Below are 16300 nucleotides of genomic sequence, written 5' to 3' on the forward strand. Positions count from 1 at the left end.
GGCTTTAAAGGTAAGAACCAACACCTTGAACCTGATTCAGAATTCAACCGGAAGCCAGTGCAGCTGGTGCAGGACAGGTGTGATATGTGACTGGTAGGATATACCAGTTGGATCCGCACCACTGCATTCTGGACCAGTTGTAGTTTCCGGATCAGGCCCAGGGGAACCCCATGTTCAACTTTTGGTATTGCTCTCGGTCCCAGCATGCTGTCGATCCCCTTTTCTCTCACCTTTTCTGGAGGACTCCAACCATTTCGACTAGCCTGTCCCGCTCTGCTTCAGCAGCATGGCAGAGAGCTTTGTACTCCACGATCTGGACCTTCAGGGGTTTCGCATCCAAGTCGTCAGGCCCAACAGGCCTAAAATGGACAAAAAGTTAAGGGACAGGGTTGACTTCTGTAGAAATGAACAAGAGTCCAGTAGCATAAGACTAACAAAATTTGTGGTGGGGTATGAGCTTTCATGAGTCAAAGCTCACTTCTTCAGATACAGCTAGGATGTGAGTCCATCTGTCCTTAAATCTTGGTGAGTGGAGTGATTACAGTAGCTGACTGATAATAGCCGGTGAATGACAATAGCAGGCATGATTGGATAGGGTGGGGTATGCAGAGGGGTGGTGGGTGTGGAGAAATCAGTACTGGTAATGAGACAGGAAGCCTAGGTCTAGATTCAACCCAGGCTTCGCAATCAGTTGCAATTCCAGCAGTCTCTCTAATCTCCCTTTGAAATTCCTCTTCAGGATAACTGCTACTTTTAGGTCAGCAACTGAATGACCTGGAAGATTAAAATGTACCCCCCACTGGTTTTTGAATCCTTTAGTTTCTGATGTCAGACTTATGGGTTGATTTCTGGTGATGACCGTTTATTTCAAAGGGTTAGGATTTATATGCCTCTTTTCCAGCACTTGTTCGAAGAAGATTACAAGGATGGGAGAATAAAAATAAAACAACCATCTTATACATTAATCAGGAAAAGCAAAACATTTTAAAATGTTGATCAGCCAGTCCAAAAAAAAAAAAAAAGGGGAGGCAAGAAATTGGCCAATGTTTCTCTTGAGGAATGACTGGGAAACAGCAGCGAGGGGGGCACAATCAAGACTAGGGCTGTGACAGGGGGGAGGGAGTTTAATTTTTGGAAGGATCCACACCTATTGGAAGGCTCAGATAAACCTGGGGACTGGGGAGACAGAAGGAATGCCATGCTAAGTCACCAACAGAGTTTACAGACTCACCGAGTTGGAAGGGGCCATACAGACCAGCTAGTCCAACCCCCTGCCCAATGCAGGATGAGCCTAAAGCATCCCTGACCAAGATTCATCCAGCCTCTTCCTGAAAACTGCCAGTGAGGGGGGGCTCACCCCACCTCCCAAGGCAGCCGATTCCACCTTTGAACTACTCTGACCGTGAAAAAGTTTTCCCTACTATCCAGCCGGTACCTTTCTGCATGTAATTTAAGCCCGTTGCTTCGGGTCCTACCCTCTGCTGCCAACTGGAACAGCTCCCTGCCCTCCTCCAAATGACAGCCTTTCAAATACTTAAAGAGAGCAATCATGTCCCCTCTCAGTCTCCTCTTCTCCAAACTAAACATTCCCAAGGCCCTCAGTCTTTCCTCCTAGGGCTCAGTCTTCAGACCCCTGATCATCCTTGTCGCTCTCCTCTGCACCCTCTCGATTTTTTCCACATCCTTTTTGAAGTGAGGCCTCCAGAACTGCACACAATACTCCAGGTGTGGCCTGACCAAGGGAGTATAGAGCGGGACTATGACCTCCTGCGATTTCGATACAATGGCCCTTTTGATAAAACCCAAGACGGAGTTCACCTTTTTTGCCATCGCATCACACCGACTGCTCATACTTAGTTTACAGTCCACTCTTACCCCAAGATCTCTTTCGCATACACTACTCCCCAGAAGTGTATCCCCCATCCAGTATTTGGGCTTCCCATTTTTGTGGCCCAGATGTAATGCTGTGCACTTATCTATCTTGAATTGCATCCTGTTCACAACCGCCCACTTCTCCAGAGTATTCAAGTCTTGTTGAATTTTAACTCTTATCTTCTTGGGTGTTTGCCACTCCTCCCAATTTGGTATCATCAGCAAATTTAATGAGCGGCCCGTTTACCCCTTCGTCCAGATCATTGATAAAACTATTGAAAAGTACCAGGCCCTAAACCCAGCTGCTAGCCTGCTGTGTGGTCTTTGTACATACCTGCCCGGAGAGATGGAGGCTGGAAATGAAGTTGCAGCGGAGTCTACCAGGGTGTGCCCCATGTGAGACACGATCCTGAAAACGTAAAGCATCGTCTACATTTCTGCAGCCACTTCCATGTTTAGCCTATCTACCCTTCAACAACTTTGCAACACTCTTGCCATGTTCTGATGCAATGGTGGCCGGGAAGGGTAGTTTAAAAAGGCAGAGCTGGCAGCTTGGCAAAGGCTTTGCTATACACTGGAGCTGTGAAAAGCCAAAGGGAAACTTGAGCTCATTATAACCTCTCCAGGTCCAAGGCTGGCTCTGGAAGGCAATAGATATAGCAGCCTTCCCAAGCAAAAAGCCAAGGCCAAAGGTGGAAACCCACAACTTGGGAAATACAAAAAGTCTCCAAGACTGATGGTTGCTGTGGATTTTCTGGGCTGTATTGCCGTGGTCTTTGCATTGTAGTTCCTGACGTTTCGCCAGCAGCTGTGGCTGGCATCTTCGACAATACATCTCCAAGACTCTTAATAACTAAACTCTCATAAATACTATACATGTAACAAATATTCATCTCAAGCAATAAATAATTTCATAGACTAAATACAGCAGAGAGATTTTGTATCTGCATTTATTCTATGAAATTATTTATTGCTTGAAATGGGTATTTGTTACATGTATAAGAGAGTTTAGTTATTTAGAGTCTATTTATTCAGCACTTGAACACTTTGCACTTTAATTTCTATTTATAAATATTTATACATTTTCTGGATTGTCATGGTTGTTTGGAGACTTTTCGTATTTCCAAGTTGTGGGTTTCCACCTTTGGCCTCGGCTCCGGAAGAAAACAAAAGGAAAAGGGTTTTAAAACTCAGCCCAAAAAGGAGAATGAACCAAGAGGGTCAAGCTAACCTATAAAAGTATAATAATTTTATATTTATTTCAAATTGTGTACACACACACCATAAAATAAATATAAAAGTTTAAATATCAGAACTCCTAAAATACACACAAAGTTGAACATTCCATAAAAATTGATGGAGAATCCAATGACCATATATATACATCAAACAAATACTATATCATGAATAATACAGTATCTAAAAATAAATTGACCAGACGCGTTTCGGCCTGTATCGGCCTTCCTCAGTGGTCATTAAAATCCTAAGTATGACCACATACATCCAGGAATTAATTATTCCAATAATAATTAAAGTTGAATTAAAAATAGATTAAAAACCAGGTGTTGGTATTCAAATAGCTTTCATAATGTGTAGTTGTGAGGCAAAGATGAAATTAACAAACCCTCTGAGGAGCAATCTCTGTCGGCTCTTTCTTTTTAAACTACATTTCCCGGCTAACATTGCATCTCCCTACACTTGACAAACATGTGTCTCGTGTAGAGAGACTCTGACAAAGGGAACTTTGACTCTCAAAAGCTTATACCCTGGAGATCTTGTTGGTCTTTATGGTACCAATGGGCTCAAATCTTGCTGTTCTATTGCAGCCTGAAACAGGATCTGGTAAGAAACTGTAGTTCTTGAATATGTGGTTTTGCACCAAAAAACAGCAAATGTAGTACTCTCTTACTGTGCAGAGGTGTTCCTTCCAATGCAATCCCCCTTTCTGGATGCTGCAGTAAAAATCTCCTCTTCCAAAGACTCTGCAGACAGCGTAGAAGCGGAATCTGAGCTGCCTTCCTCTGGCTGATGAAGACGATGCTGGCATAAAACAGCAGCCAAGTCAGAGCCTGTGCAGAGCCTGTGCTGAGAGATGAGGACCTGGGAGACCCAAGCTCGAGTCTTCACCTAGCCACGGATCTTGCTGGGCCAGGGTCTCTCAGCCTAACCTACCTCACAAGGTTGTGAGGAAACTGATGGTGGGGGAAGAACTACATTTTCTGCCTTAAGTCGCACGGAAGGAAAGCAGGATAAATAATGGATAAAATTTACACAGCTGAGGCTCAGAGCCACGCTACAAGTGACGCCTGACACAGGTTGGACACTTGTCAGCTTCCCTCAAGTTTTGATGGGAAATGTAGGCGTCCTGGTCTTGCAGCTTGGCTCTCCATTACAGCTGCAAGACCAGGATGCCTACATTTCCCATCAAAACTTGAGGGAAGCCGACAAGTGTCCAACCTGTGTCAGGCGTCACTTGTAGCTTGGCTCTATGACTGAACAAACTAGACTAGAACTGAGTATTGAGAGAGTTCGACTGAGAGACCAGAGACTATATGAGCCACGCTACAAGTGACGCCTGACACAGGTTGGACACTTGTCAGCTTCCCTCAAGTTTTGATGGGAAATGTAGGCGTCCTGGTCTTACAGCTTGGCTTTCCATTTAATTGAAGTTTACAGAAATCCCCACACACACACCCAGTGAAGGGGAAGGGGGGCGCCCGGCGAAAGCCCGACGCCTGCGCTCCCCTCCCGACCGCATGGTATCCCTCCCATAGACTGCCGCTCTGTAAACTTCAATTAAATGGAGAGCCAAGCTGCAAGACCAGGACGCCTACATTTCCCATCAAAACTTGAGGGAAGCTGACAAGGGTCCAACCTGTGTACAGCGTCACTTGTAGCCTGGCTCTCAGTCACCCTAAGGTGGGAGGACAGGCACTCTCTTTTCTTCCCTCCCATTTCGTGACTGGGCGGAGAGAGGATTTTGCCTCATGCTCCATTTCACAGGCACAAATGTACTCCTGACCTGAAATCGCAATCTATTTATTGATTAAAACATTTTAACCCTGCCTTTCGTTGTCATTCATGGAGGCTTATGTTAGTAGATGAAAAACACTGACAGCTAAACCGAAATAAAACGACAACCCCCAATTCATCCCTTGCTCCCCTGTGAGAGAATGCCACAGAACTGTGGCACTTCTGGTCCCAAATAACCCAGTCAGCTGGACTCGGAGTGTGAGCAAACCCCCAGTCTCGGGCGGTATGCCTACATTACATGTGTGTTATCAGTTATTATGCCCTGACCTGGATAGCCCAGGAGAGCCTGATCTCAGCAGATTTCAGAAGCAGAGTTGGCCTTAGTTAGTAATTGGATGGGAGACCTCGAATGAAGACCAGTGTGGCAGAGGCAGGCAATGGCAAACCACCTCTGTTAGTCTCTTGCCATGAAAACCCCACCAGGGATTGCCATAAATCAGCTATGACTTCAGGGCACTCTCCACCACCATGATCAGTTTTTATATTGGATTAACTATTGTAGACTCCTCTATAGCCCTCTGACAAATTTTGTTCGGTGAGGTGCTGAAAATTCTGAGAAGAGATCCGTTTCATTCCTGCTGATTCCCCATGAACTACAATTTTCAAAATAGTCAAGAGTCCAGTAGCACCTTTAAGACTAACCAACTTTACTGTAGCATAAGCTTTCGAGAATCACAGTTCTCTTCATCAGATGCGCATCTGACGAAGAGAGCTGTGGTTCTCAAAAGCTTAAGCTACAGTAAAGTTGGTTAGACTGAAAGGTGCTACTGGACTCCTTACTATTTTGCAACTACAGACTAACACGGCAAACTCCTCTGGATACAATTTTCAAGAGTCCCTGGAGAGTCTTTGCAGACCCCAATGGCCTCCAACTGTTTCATATCCAGAGGAAAGCTGCCAGGGCCCAGTACAGACGCCGCAGAGCCATACTGCCAGACATGCCTATCCTCACTTTCTTAAAGGATCCTGCCTCCTCCTCTTCCTCGGACCGAAATCATTCTCAGGAAGGGCCTGATTTACATTGTTACATTCTTTTAGGCACCTCCAGTCTTCTAAGGGCCAAACGCATGCAACAAGAGTCAGGTTGCAGGGTCTCTTGCTCTCACCTGCAGATACATGTCACATCGGGAACTAATGTTTCCCAAGAACCCTGAGCACCCATGTGGCTCAGGAGGGAGGCGAAGTGGAAGGAGAGGCTTTCCCTCCCTTTCAGTTTTCCCAACCACGCTAGGGAGCCCCATTAGCCCTGCTGTATGGCTCCACGTGTGGCAGTCAGTATTGTCTACTTTGGTGGTGGTGGAGAGTGCTGTCAAGTCATAGCTAACTCATGGCGACCCCTGGTGGGGTTTTCATGGCAAGAGACTGACAGAGGTGGTTTGCCGTTGCCTGCTTCTGCCACACACTGGTCTTTGTTGGAGGTCTCCCATCCAATTACTAACCAAGGCCGACCCTGCTTAGCTTCTGAGATCTGACAAGGTTGGGCTTGCTGGGCTGTCCCGATCTGGGCATCGTCTAGCTCAGCCCCCCATAAAATCTCTTCTCTGGCTAATTCCTTCAACTTGCTTCACCTGCAACATGAGCTGCCCGACCGTCTCCTCCAGCTCCCTCACTTGAGCCTCTCGCTCGGCCAACATCTGCCTGAGCTGCTCTATGGTGCCGCTCTGCTTCTGCCCCTGGACATCCAGGTTTTGGTGCCGTTCCTTGTTCCGCTCTTCCTGCTGGCTCAGATTCTTCAGGATGGTTTGCATTTCCTTCTGCTGGCTCTGGGGAAGTGGAAAAGGCACACGGGATGCTCTGGTTTGTACGCAAGAGCCGTTAAATGGGCACAAAGGCGGGAGTTGCAGCCTGAAGCCTCTTGCTTTTCGGACGGCAAGCTGAATAAAAGGCCGGTCTTGATAGAAAAATCCATTCGCTGGGATGTACCCCGGAGAGGAAATGTCTCACGTCTTGCACAGTGATGCAGCATAAGCAGCCATGCTGTCTAAGATTCGCTACCGGTGGCACCTTTATTATTTATTAATTTGATTTTTAGCCCGCCCTCTCCAGGAACTTTAAAAGACCAACAAGGGCCGTTTTCACACTACTAACCTGCTTTTGTAACGGTGCGAAACGTTGCGCAAAAAGCATGGAAGACAGCGTCTTCTCATGAGAGTTTTGCCCAATGTCGCGCAAAACTCTCGCGAGAAGACGCTATCTTCCTCGTTTTTTGCGTGACATTTTGCAACATTACGGAAGCAGGTTAGTAGTGTGAAAACGGCCAAGATTTCCAGGGTATAAGCCTCTGAGAAACAAAGCTTCCTTTGAAAGTTTATTCCATGGAAATCTTGTCAGTCTTTAAGGCGTTACTAGACTCAAATCTTGCTCTTCCACTGTAGAACAACAAGGCCTGACAGCCAAGCTACAAGTGACACCTTACACAGGTTGGACACTTGTCAGCTTCCCTCAAGTTTTGATGGGAAATGTAGGCATCCTGGTCTTGCAGCTTGGCTCTCCATTACAGCTGCAAGACCAGGATGCCTACATTTCCCATCAAAACGTGAGGGAAGCTGACAAGTGTCCGACCTGTGTCAGGCGTCACTTGTAGCTTGGCTCTGAATCTATTGGTTAGTGGCCCCAATATCACTGTAGTGATGATGACACAATTCCCACCCAAGCTACTGACACCCTCTTTGAACTTCCATCGCCCAGCCTTCTTTTATTTTCCTAACTTCCTCCCCATTTTGGGAGGGGTTCGCTCCCATTTGCAGCATGGGAGCAGCGCCCCCCCCCCCGAACTTGGCTTTTCCCTCCATAGCAAGGCCTTCCCTTCCCTTCCCTTCCTTTTCTTTTTTATTTATTTCAAATTTCTATTCTGCCCTCCCCGCGAGCGGGCTCAGAGCAGATAACATATTAAAATACAATAAAAATTCATCTACATTAAAACATCATTAAAATAGGAGTGTATTTCTATTAAGACACATTTAAAGCAGGATGGTGGACAGCCTTCACAGGGAGGGTTAAGATTTTATACACCCCTTTTTTCAGGCCGGCGGAGGCCCAGCCTCAGCCATATGCCTGGTGGAACAACTCTGTCTTGCAGGCCCAGCGGAAGGATAGTGGGTCCTGCCGGGCCCTGGTCTCAGCAGACAGAGCGTTCCACCCGGTGGGAGCCAGGACTGATGTTGGAGTAGGGATATCATGCCGTCTGGTAGGGCTGCTGCTTGCAGGAAACTAAGAGGGGAAAAAATGGAGGTTTATATGTGACGGCCCGCAGACATCTGACCAACTGGATCATACCATCAGCGCATCGATGAGTTCGTTGTCGTGCTTTCCTTTGTCCAGCAGGGTTGAGATCTGCTGCTTCAGGGTCTTCACTTCGCCGGACAACACTTGGTTCCTCGCTTTGGAAGCGTCCAACTTCTTCCTCACCTCCTCGTGATCCTTTTGGAGGGCGCTGTGTTCACTGGTCAGCTTCTGCACTTAAGGAAACACGGGGAGTGGAACTCAGTGGCTTGGTGACAGTTTGGTTGATCCTAATAAAAGGTACAACTGCCGCTGTTTTGGGATCGCTGCCTGCCAGGCAATTTGTCGCACTGCGAGCGACTGAGCTCTAAAAAGGGTTTCTCGGCCACTAACATTGAGCCCGTGTCCTTCCTCCGTCCCAGCTTGTCTGAAATCTGACAGACCTCCCGCTTTCCTTTGACCCTCCTCGCCTCCTCACCTCCAGCGCTTCTTTCTTTTCTTTCTCCAGGCTCCGAATCCGTTGCAGGTTCCTCTGGGCCGATGTCTTCCCTGGGTCCATGAGGCTGAAAGTGTCTTCATCTCCGCGGCTCAAGGATGTCCCGCTTTTGCTGTGGCCCAGCTGGCTCTCCAGCTCCCGGACCTAGAGCCACAAAAGGAGAACCACGCCTAGGGACCAAGCTACACATGACGAATGACACTTGAACAGCAAGTGTATTTCTCCCTGTTCACTTGCCCTCCAATCAATCCACTTGCCGTTCAAGTGTCATTCGTCATGTGTAGCTTGGCCCTAGGTCAAAAGATGCCAAGCCAAATTCCTGCTCCTGAAAGGAGCCGCATCGAAGAGGATGGACAGCTGCCTCTCATATGGTCGCTGGAGCGTGAGAATAAACTGATCCCAGGAAACGGTACAGCTTTCTAAAATATGTTTTATGTCTTTGAATATCTATATCTTGCCTTTCCCCCAAGCAAAGGGGACTCAAAGCAGCTTACAAACTCACGTAAGGCCTTTTCATACACCGCAACAGTGAACAATGCCTTGAAGTGCAGTGGCTACAGCAACCCGCCCCCCCACACACACACACTTGTTTACTTGGAAGCAAGTCTCCCTGAATTCAATATTTACTCCTTTGTAAACTTAGGATCGCAATAGTAGTTGCATATATCTGGGAGAAAGTCTTGGTGAACACCTTGGACCGTACCTAAATACGCTTAGGACTGGGGTCGAGGATTCAATTTGGACAAAAAGGAGATTTGGGAGGATTTAACTCTTTCTCCCGTTTGCCCATTTCCCTGATAGAACCCTATCAGCTGCTATTAGTCCTGGTAGGGAAAAAAGACAGGCACTTGGATTGTACCTGTCTTTTTCCCTAGCAGGGCGTGTGTGTGTTAAATCCTCTCCAACCCAGTGTCAGAGCCTCGATCCAAACTGGGCAGGCCTGTAGCTGTTTTACCCTTCATGAATACATGGGGATGTCTGATCACGGCTTCGCAACGTCACATGGCATTTGGGCCTGAGTGCGAGCAAACTGTGTTGGGTGGAAGAGGGGTGAAAAGAACATTGTCTTACTTTGCCTTGCAAGATAAGAATCTGCTGAGCTCGCCCGCGCCAGCTGCCGGGGTTGGCCATGAGATTTTGAACGCTGACCTCTTCTCCAACTTCGCTTACCAAAAGCTGAAAGGGAGATGCAAATGTGTTGATTCCAAACATTTTGGGCTTGAGGTTTCCAGTTTATTGTGTTTGTTGCAGCAACGGGTAAGGATCAAGTTAGCTCCCCGCTGCCCATTTCAACGGTGGTGTTTTGGGAGAGGTCGCACAAGGCCCGTCAGAGCTTTTCTTGGACATCGCAGTTTTCCTGGACATCCAGTCCAGGGTCATAGGAGTGGTTCTCCTCTGTTTCTCCAGGAGCCCCCGCTTTCTGACTTCTCTAAATCAGCCCAGAACACCTCTCGTGTTTCGAAAAAGACATAAAATGGTGGCTGATTCGAAAGTGGTCTTTGTCATTAGCTATTAGGATCAACATACAGTTCAGAGTAAGAGCCCCGTAGCACCTGTAAGACTAACAAAATTTGTGGTAGGTTACGAGCTGTATCTGATTCTAGCTGTATCTGAAGAAGTGAGCTGAGGCTCATGAAAGCTCACACCCCACCACAACTTTTGTTAGTCTTATAGGTGCTACTGGACTCTTGCTCTTTTCCATTGCTAAAGACAGACTTACACGGCTACCCATCTTGATCTAATATACAGCTGAGTTTCACTAAAGTGAATGGCTAGTTGGACTCCCATAACTCTCATAGCCCAAGCACAAAGAATATCTCTAAGAAAACCAAATGGGCTACCGCTGGGTAACTACATGAAAATACATCCCAAACTAATGGCGATGGAGGCTGTCTGGTGGTGTACAGTGCCTTCAAGTCATAGCTGACTTACAGTGACCTCTGCTGGGGTTTTCAAGGCAAGAGACTAACAGAGGTGGCTTGCCCTTGCCTGCCTCTGCAACCCTAGTCTTCGCTGGAGGTCTCCCATCCAGTTACTAACCAAGGCCGACCCTGCTTAGCTTCTGAGATCTGATGAGATCAGGCTTGCCTGGGGTATCAGGTTGCATTTTCCTATTTGTATCCTATGTGGGGTTTTGGTAGTATCTGTTCCAAGGGCCATCCACCTCACTGAGCCCATGGCCACTTTTGGAATTTTTAAGGAATGGCAGTGGACACAACCACAAAATGGCAGCCATGGTGGTGTTTGGGGGGGGGGGATCAGCACTGGCTTTGGTTACGAGACATAGTTTCAGTCTTCACTGAAAGGGCAGGGTTTGCTCCCGGTGCAGCCACAAGGAGAGGTTGCCAAATCCGGAACATCTGTGTTTGTGGACAGCGTTGTGTGACACTGTTCCGGTGTGTCTCCACCCTCCAGATCCTCCCACTGCAAGCAACTAGGATCAGTTCTTTGCGGAACCCAAAGGATCATCCTACATTCCATTTATAACAACTACCAGATGTCGTCGTGCAGATCGGTGCAGTGTTGGGGATCACCGATTTATTCAGATGAAAGCAGATGACCCTTTGGAACACTCTGCTTTCTCTGGAGGTTCCTTTCACATTGCTGCTAGCCTCTCCCCCACTCCAGATGGCCTCTTATTGATCTAAAAATGAGCTGACTGACCTCACGATACTGGTGAAGATGATCTCCTACTACCACAGGTCATCATTAACAAAGGGACTGCTGTTTCCGAGGGACAGCTCTGTAGCTTGCGCGTCCTGCCACTTGGTTCCACTATAGAGCAGCTAGATGTCTCGTCATGTATAAAACATCTAGTGCTGATGTAGATGCGCTATTTTAAAAGCTAGGTCAAAAGGTCTTTCTTGACCCAGCTCTTTGGCATTTGATGTATGGATCTCTCCTTAAGTGAACTGGTCTTTCTTTTGCTGGTGATGATTGATTTTTTTTCCTACTGCCAAAGTTTCTGTAATATTCATCTTCTTTGCAATATTGCATTTTTATCTGGTGCAAGTTGTTTTTAGAAATTTTACTGCTGCTGCTGCTAAGATTTTCTTGTTTTGTAGTGATGGTGGCAGAATAATAATAGTAACATTCGATTTACATACCGCCCTCCAGGACAACTTAACACTCACTCAGAGCAGTTTACAAAGTATGTCATTGTTATCTCCATAACAATCACCCTGTGAGGTGGGTGGGGCTGAGAACGCTCTGAGAGAGCTGTGACTGACCCAAGGTCACCCAGCTGGCTTCAAGTTGAGGAGTGGGGGATCAAACCTGGCTCTCCAGATTAGAGTCCTGCCACTCGAAAGAGGAAAGGGAGTAGATGCATGCATGTTTAAACTATATGATTCTTCAGACCCACAGATACCTTCCAGAGCATGATCGTACTTAGTGGAGGCCCAAAGAACACGGCAAAGGAAAAAGAACCCCCTTTCAGCATACTTGGTAAAGGTGTACCGGACCCATACCTTGATTACTGCTGCTCAGGTCATAAGAAATCCATACCTTCTGCGCCACTTTAAGCTCTTGTTTTGTGGTCTGGAGCTGGTTGCGATATTCAGACATTTTCATGTTGGCTGCTGATAACTTTTCTTGCATGGCTTTCATCTCTGGGCTCTCGGGATTCAAGAGAAAGAGAGTGCAGTTTGATGAGAACAGACTCACCCTCCTCCAGTTAAAAAAAAGCAGATAGGAACAAACTCTCAAGATCGTGTAATGCTCCGGAACAGGTCTGCACAGGTTGCGACCCACCTGCCAAAAGCAGTAAGCTCATGCCAGACATATTGTGACTCCAGAAACTTGATTTTTGCGGCCTGCCTGGGAGGGCAATGACAGGGAGGTTGTCAGGTAACCTAGCTGGTCACACAAACGTGGCCTGCTTCTGGCTTGGTGGGTCACAAGTTGTGCAGCTCCACTTTGGAGACATAAACTGCCACCCAAACTCCACTCAAAGCTTTTGCCTGATTCTAAAATCTGACAGCAGGGGAGTTTGCTTAGCAAGTGTTTATGCTTTTGGATACAGAACCCACTCTAGGTTTTGTGGAGAGGGGAGGGATACGATCAGGGCTTTTTTTCTGGGAAAAGAGGTGGTGGAACTCAGTGGGTTGCCCTCGGAGGAAATGGTCACATGGCTGGTGGCCCCGCCCCCTGATCTTCAGACAGAGGGGAGTTTAGATTGTCTTCCGTGCTGCTTGGTGGCGCGGAGGGCAATCTCAACTCCTCTCTGTCTGGAGATCAGGGGGCAGGGCCACCAGCCATGTGACCATTTTCAAGAGGTTCCGGAACCCCGTTCCACCGCATTTCAGCTGAAAAAAAGCCCTGGATATGATTCATTTTTAAGTTTAAAGGATAAAAGCAAAGCAAACATTTACAATGATGAAAGGTGATGTGGGACAATAGTTAAAAGATTGACTTAAGGTTCAAGAAGTCCCCAATTCAAATCTTGCATCTGCCTCGAACTCACTAGGTGGCCAATCTTTATCCATCTTTTCAGAAAAAAATATTGGTTCCCCAAAGGGCTCATGTCAGTCCTTGGCAGTTAGACCCCCAAGCCCCTCACAGCAAGCACTCAGGTGCATTGGTTGAAGGAGACCTGATTAGAGATCTATTCAGTTCAAGGCACTATGAAACCGGTATTGGCAGAAGTGATTATTCAAACTTGGTCACTTGTTATTATAGAGAAACTTCCTGCCCTTTAGGGTCTGTTGGCATTCTGGCGCGAACCCCCAGGAGTTACATGGGAACTGATTGGTTTAGACTAGACATGTTACAGAATGATTCATTGCAGTCTCTGAGAACAAGATACAAATGCTCTGCGCTCCCAGAGCTGCTTCAAGGACACTTGCTGTAAAAGGGAAGGAACATTCCTTCCTACAGATAACAGTCACCAGAACCCCACCCCCCCACCACCAGCAGCAGGGTATATCTGTGGGCTAAGCTACAAGTGACTAATGACACTCGAACGGCAAGTGAACAGACTCACATGTATTCCTTCCTGTTCACTTGCGCTCCACTTGCGCTTAGACATGGGCACGAACAGAAACCCCCCCCCCCCCCGAACATGGTGTTCGTTGTTTGTTGCCATCCACGAACACCGAACATTGATTAACATGATCCTGTTCACGAACATGTTCGTTGTTTGTGGGGGCCAGCAGGGTCTCCTCCAGCCATCAAGATCCCTACCGCACCACTCCCAGAAACCTGACCTGAGCAGGCAGCAGGAAAGGTACCAGTAATAAATAATAGCTTGGCCCAGAGCCTGGCAGCAGCCCTGGAACTTGAAGAGGTAGATCCCAATCCCGCCACACACAAAGAAAATTCAAGCTCCAATGCACTCTCTCTATCAAAAGGCCAACAGCAACTGTTCCTCCCTCTCCACTGACTGCAAAGCCAGAGCTGGGAGCCCCCCCCTCCCCTGGTCTTTACTCCCTTGTAACAAATTTGGAGTTCCAGTCCACACTTGAAAGGAAGACCTTCCTATAAAGCTAAATTGGGCTTAGACTGGGGTTTCCAGGGCAACAGCAGGAGTTCAAACAGAGTTCAGACAATCCCTGACTAAGTTGCCAAGGGGATTGCAGGTGCCAGACTGTCTGGCTTGACGAACAGCAACAAATAGCAATGAACGAGGCTTGCAGCGGCCACCTGTTCGTTTAGAATGGGGCCTCACGAACAGCTTGTTCGCGAACAGCAGATTGGGCTGTTCGTGGGGATTTTAGTTCGTATTGCTGTTCGTGCCCATCTCTACTTGTGCTCCACTTGATCGAGTGGAGCGCAAGTGGAGCACAAGTGAACAGGGAGGAATGCATGTGAGTCTGTTCACTTGCCGTTCAAGTGTCATTCGTCACTTGTAGCTTGGCCCTGTGAATACATTTGGATACATTTTATACTCTCTCAGATGAACAATACAGAATACAGAATACAATTCATGGACAGAGCAAAACATATTAATGGCAGGTATGCAGGAGGCATACATGACAGCTCACAGGAACCAGAAGACAATATTATGCCAATAAAAATATCTCTTAGGCAGGAGACTCTCCACTGGCTGCTTCTTGCTTTCCCTCTAATGGTCCATTGGAGGTAGAAATAAGTCATAACTTATTTATGGCGACCCCTGGTGGGATTTTCAAGGCAAGAGACTCACAGAGGTGGTTTGCTATTACCTGCCTTCCTGGGTGGTCTGGTCTCCCATCTAAGTACTATCCAGGGCCGACCCTGCTTAGCTCCCGAGATCTAATCAGTCTGGGCTACGCAGATCAGGGCAATGATCCCTTAAGAAAACGAAAGTCTCTCTCCAGCAATAGTTTCAGCACAGACAAAAGGAGCTGCTATTTCAGATGAGCAGTTGCCTTGTGGAACTCACTGCCACAAGGTGTCCTGATAGCCACCCGCTTAAGGCAGATTTGAAGGGTAGGAAGGGTTGGCAGATTTATGGAGGATAGGCTTACTGCTGTCAGTGCAAAACAGTCCCAGTGCATTTTTATTCCCTTCCTTCCTCTCAGGAGCTCAGAACTGCTTACATAGTTCTCCATTTTATCAGCACAACGGCCCTGTGAGGCGGGTTGGGCTGAGAGTGACTGGCCCAAAGTCAACCAGCGAGCTTCATGGCTGAGTGGGGATTTATCGTGAGTGGGATATAGATACACTCATGTGTATTCCCTCCCATTGAGCGTCTATTTGAGTGGTTCCTCCTTTTTGCTGTGAGTGGGGATTTATAGCTGGGTCTCCATGTTCCTAGTCCAACACTTTAACAACTGCTACATATTTATTTATTTGTTTGTGTCATTATTATTTCATTATTACTTATGTCATTACTATGTATGTCATTTATAGTCCGCCTTTCTCACTGAGACTCAAGGCGGATTTCGCAGCGCGAGACCAGTACAGTTAATCTCAAGGCCATTTCCATAAACAATGCCATAGGGTAAATAGATGCAAGTTCACAAAGACATCGCATTAGCAGGAATCCAGTACAACATAGTGGTGAGGTCTCTGGTTCCTAACTCATTAGCAGATCATCTGAGAGCAGAACCACAAGTGACAAAAGGCACAGATTGGACACTTGTCAGCTTCCCTCAAGTTTTGATGGGAAATGTAGGCATCCTAGTCTTGCAGCTTGGCTCTCTGACTGGTGTCCAATGGACTTTTCAACTGTCACTTGTCCAACATTCCGCCAAGCTGCCTACATTTCCCATCAAAACTTGAGGGAAGCTGACAAGTGTCCAATCTGTGCCTTTTGTCACTTGTGTTTCTGCTCTGAGATCCCCTCCCTACAATACAGCCCTCCTATCTGAGTAAAAAAGCCTTTTTGAATAATTTGGCACACTCTGTAATGATGCAAAAGAACATTAAATACCTTTGGCAGCTAAAGCAGGATGCAGAAGCAGATTTCACACGCCTCCCCTCCCCTTCCTCCTCTAATCCTCTGCCGGCAAACTGCAAATCACTTTCATTCCATCAACTTGACCACAAACATAGTGCCATCCTGAGCAAATCTAAGTCCACTGAAGTCAATGGGCTTAATTGCTGACCAGCCATTTAAAACTTGCAATCGCCTTCAAAGGTTTGTCTCTTCCTTTCTGGCCAAACAGGAGCCACTAGAAGGCACCATTCAGTCAGTCTTAAGGACGGACATGGCACCAGGCAGTGGGCTCACGGCATCTCCACGGCTCATCT

General features: G+C 47.2%; 1 protein-coding gene across 1 annotated transcript in view; it reads right to left on the reverse strand.

The window, feature by feature from the left end:
• The window catches only part of CCDC13 (coiled-coil domain containing 13), a 31075-nt gene that overhangs the window by 4730 nt on the left and 10045 nt on the right, over positions 1 to 16300 (reverse strand). The window contains exons 5-12 of the mRNA XM_054991615.1: positions 12131 to 12241; positions 9695 to 9799; positions 8606 to 8767; positions 8182 to 8358; positions 6474 to 6668; positions 3782 to 3912; positions 2207 to 2281; positions 231 to 359 (exon numbers count right to left, since the gene is read on the reverse strand). Coding sequence (XP_054847590.1) covers positions 231 to 359; positions 2207 to 2281; positions 3782 to 3912; positions 6474 to 6668; positions 8182 to 8358; positions 8606 to 8767; positions 9695 to 9799; positions 12131 to 12241 — 1085 coding nt within the window. The remainder of the gene's footprint in view (positions 1 to 230; positions 360 to 2206; positions 2282 to 3781; positions 3913 to 6473; positions 6669 to 8181; positions 8359 to 8605; positions 8768 to 9694; positions 9800 to 12130; positions 12242 to 16300) is intronic.

This window comes from Eublepharis macularius, chromosome 11 (assembly GCF_028583425.1).
Source record: "Eublepharis macularius isolate TG4126 chromosome 11, MPM_Emac_v1.0, whole genome shotgun sequence".
Classification (NCBI taxonomy): Eukaryota; Metazoa; Chordata; class Lepidosauria; order Squamata; family Eublepharidae; genus Eublepharis; species Eublepharis macularius.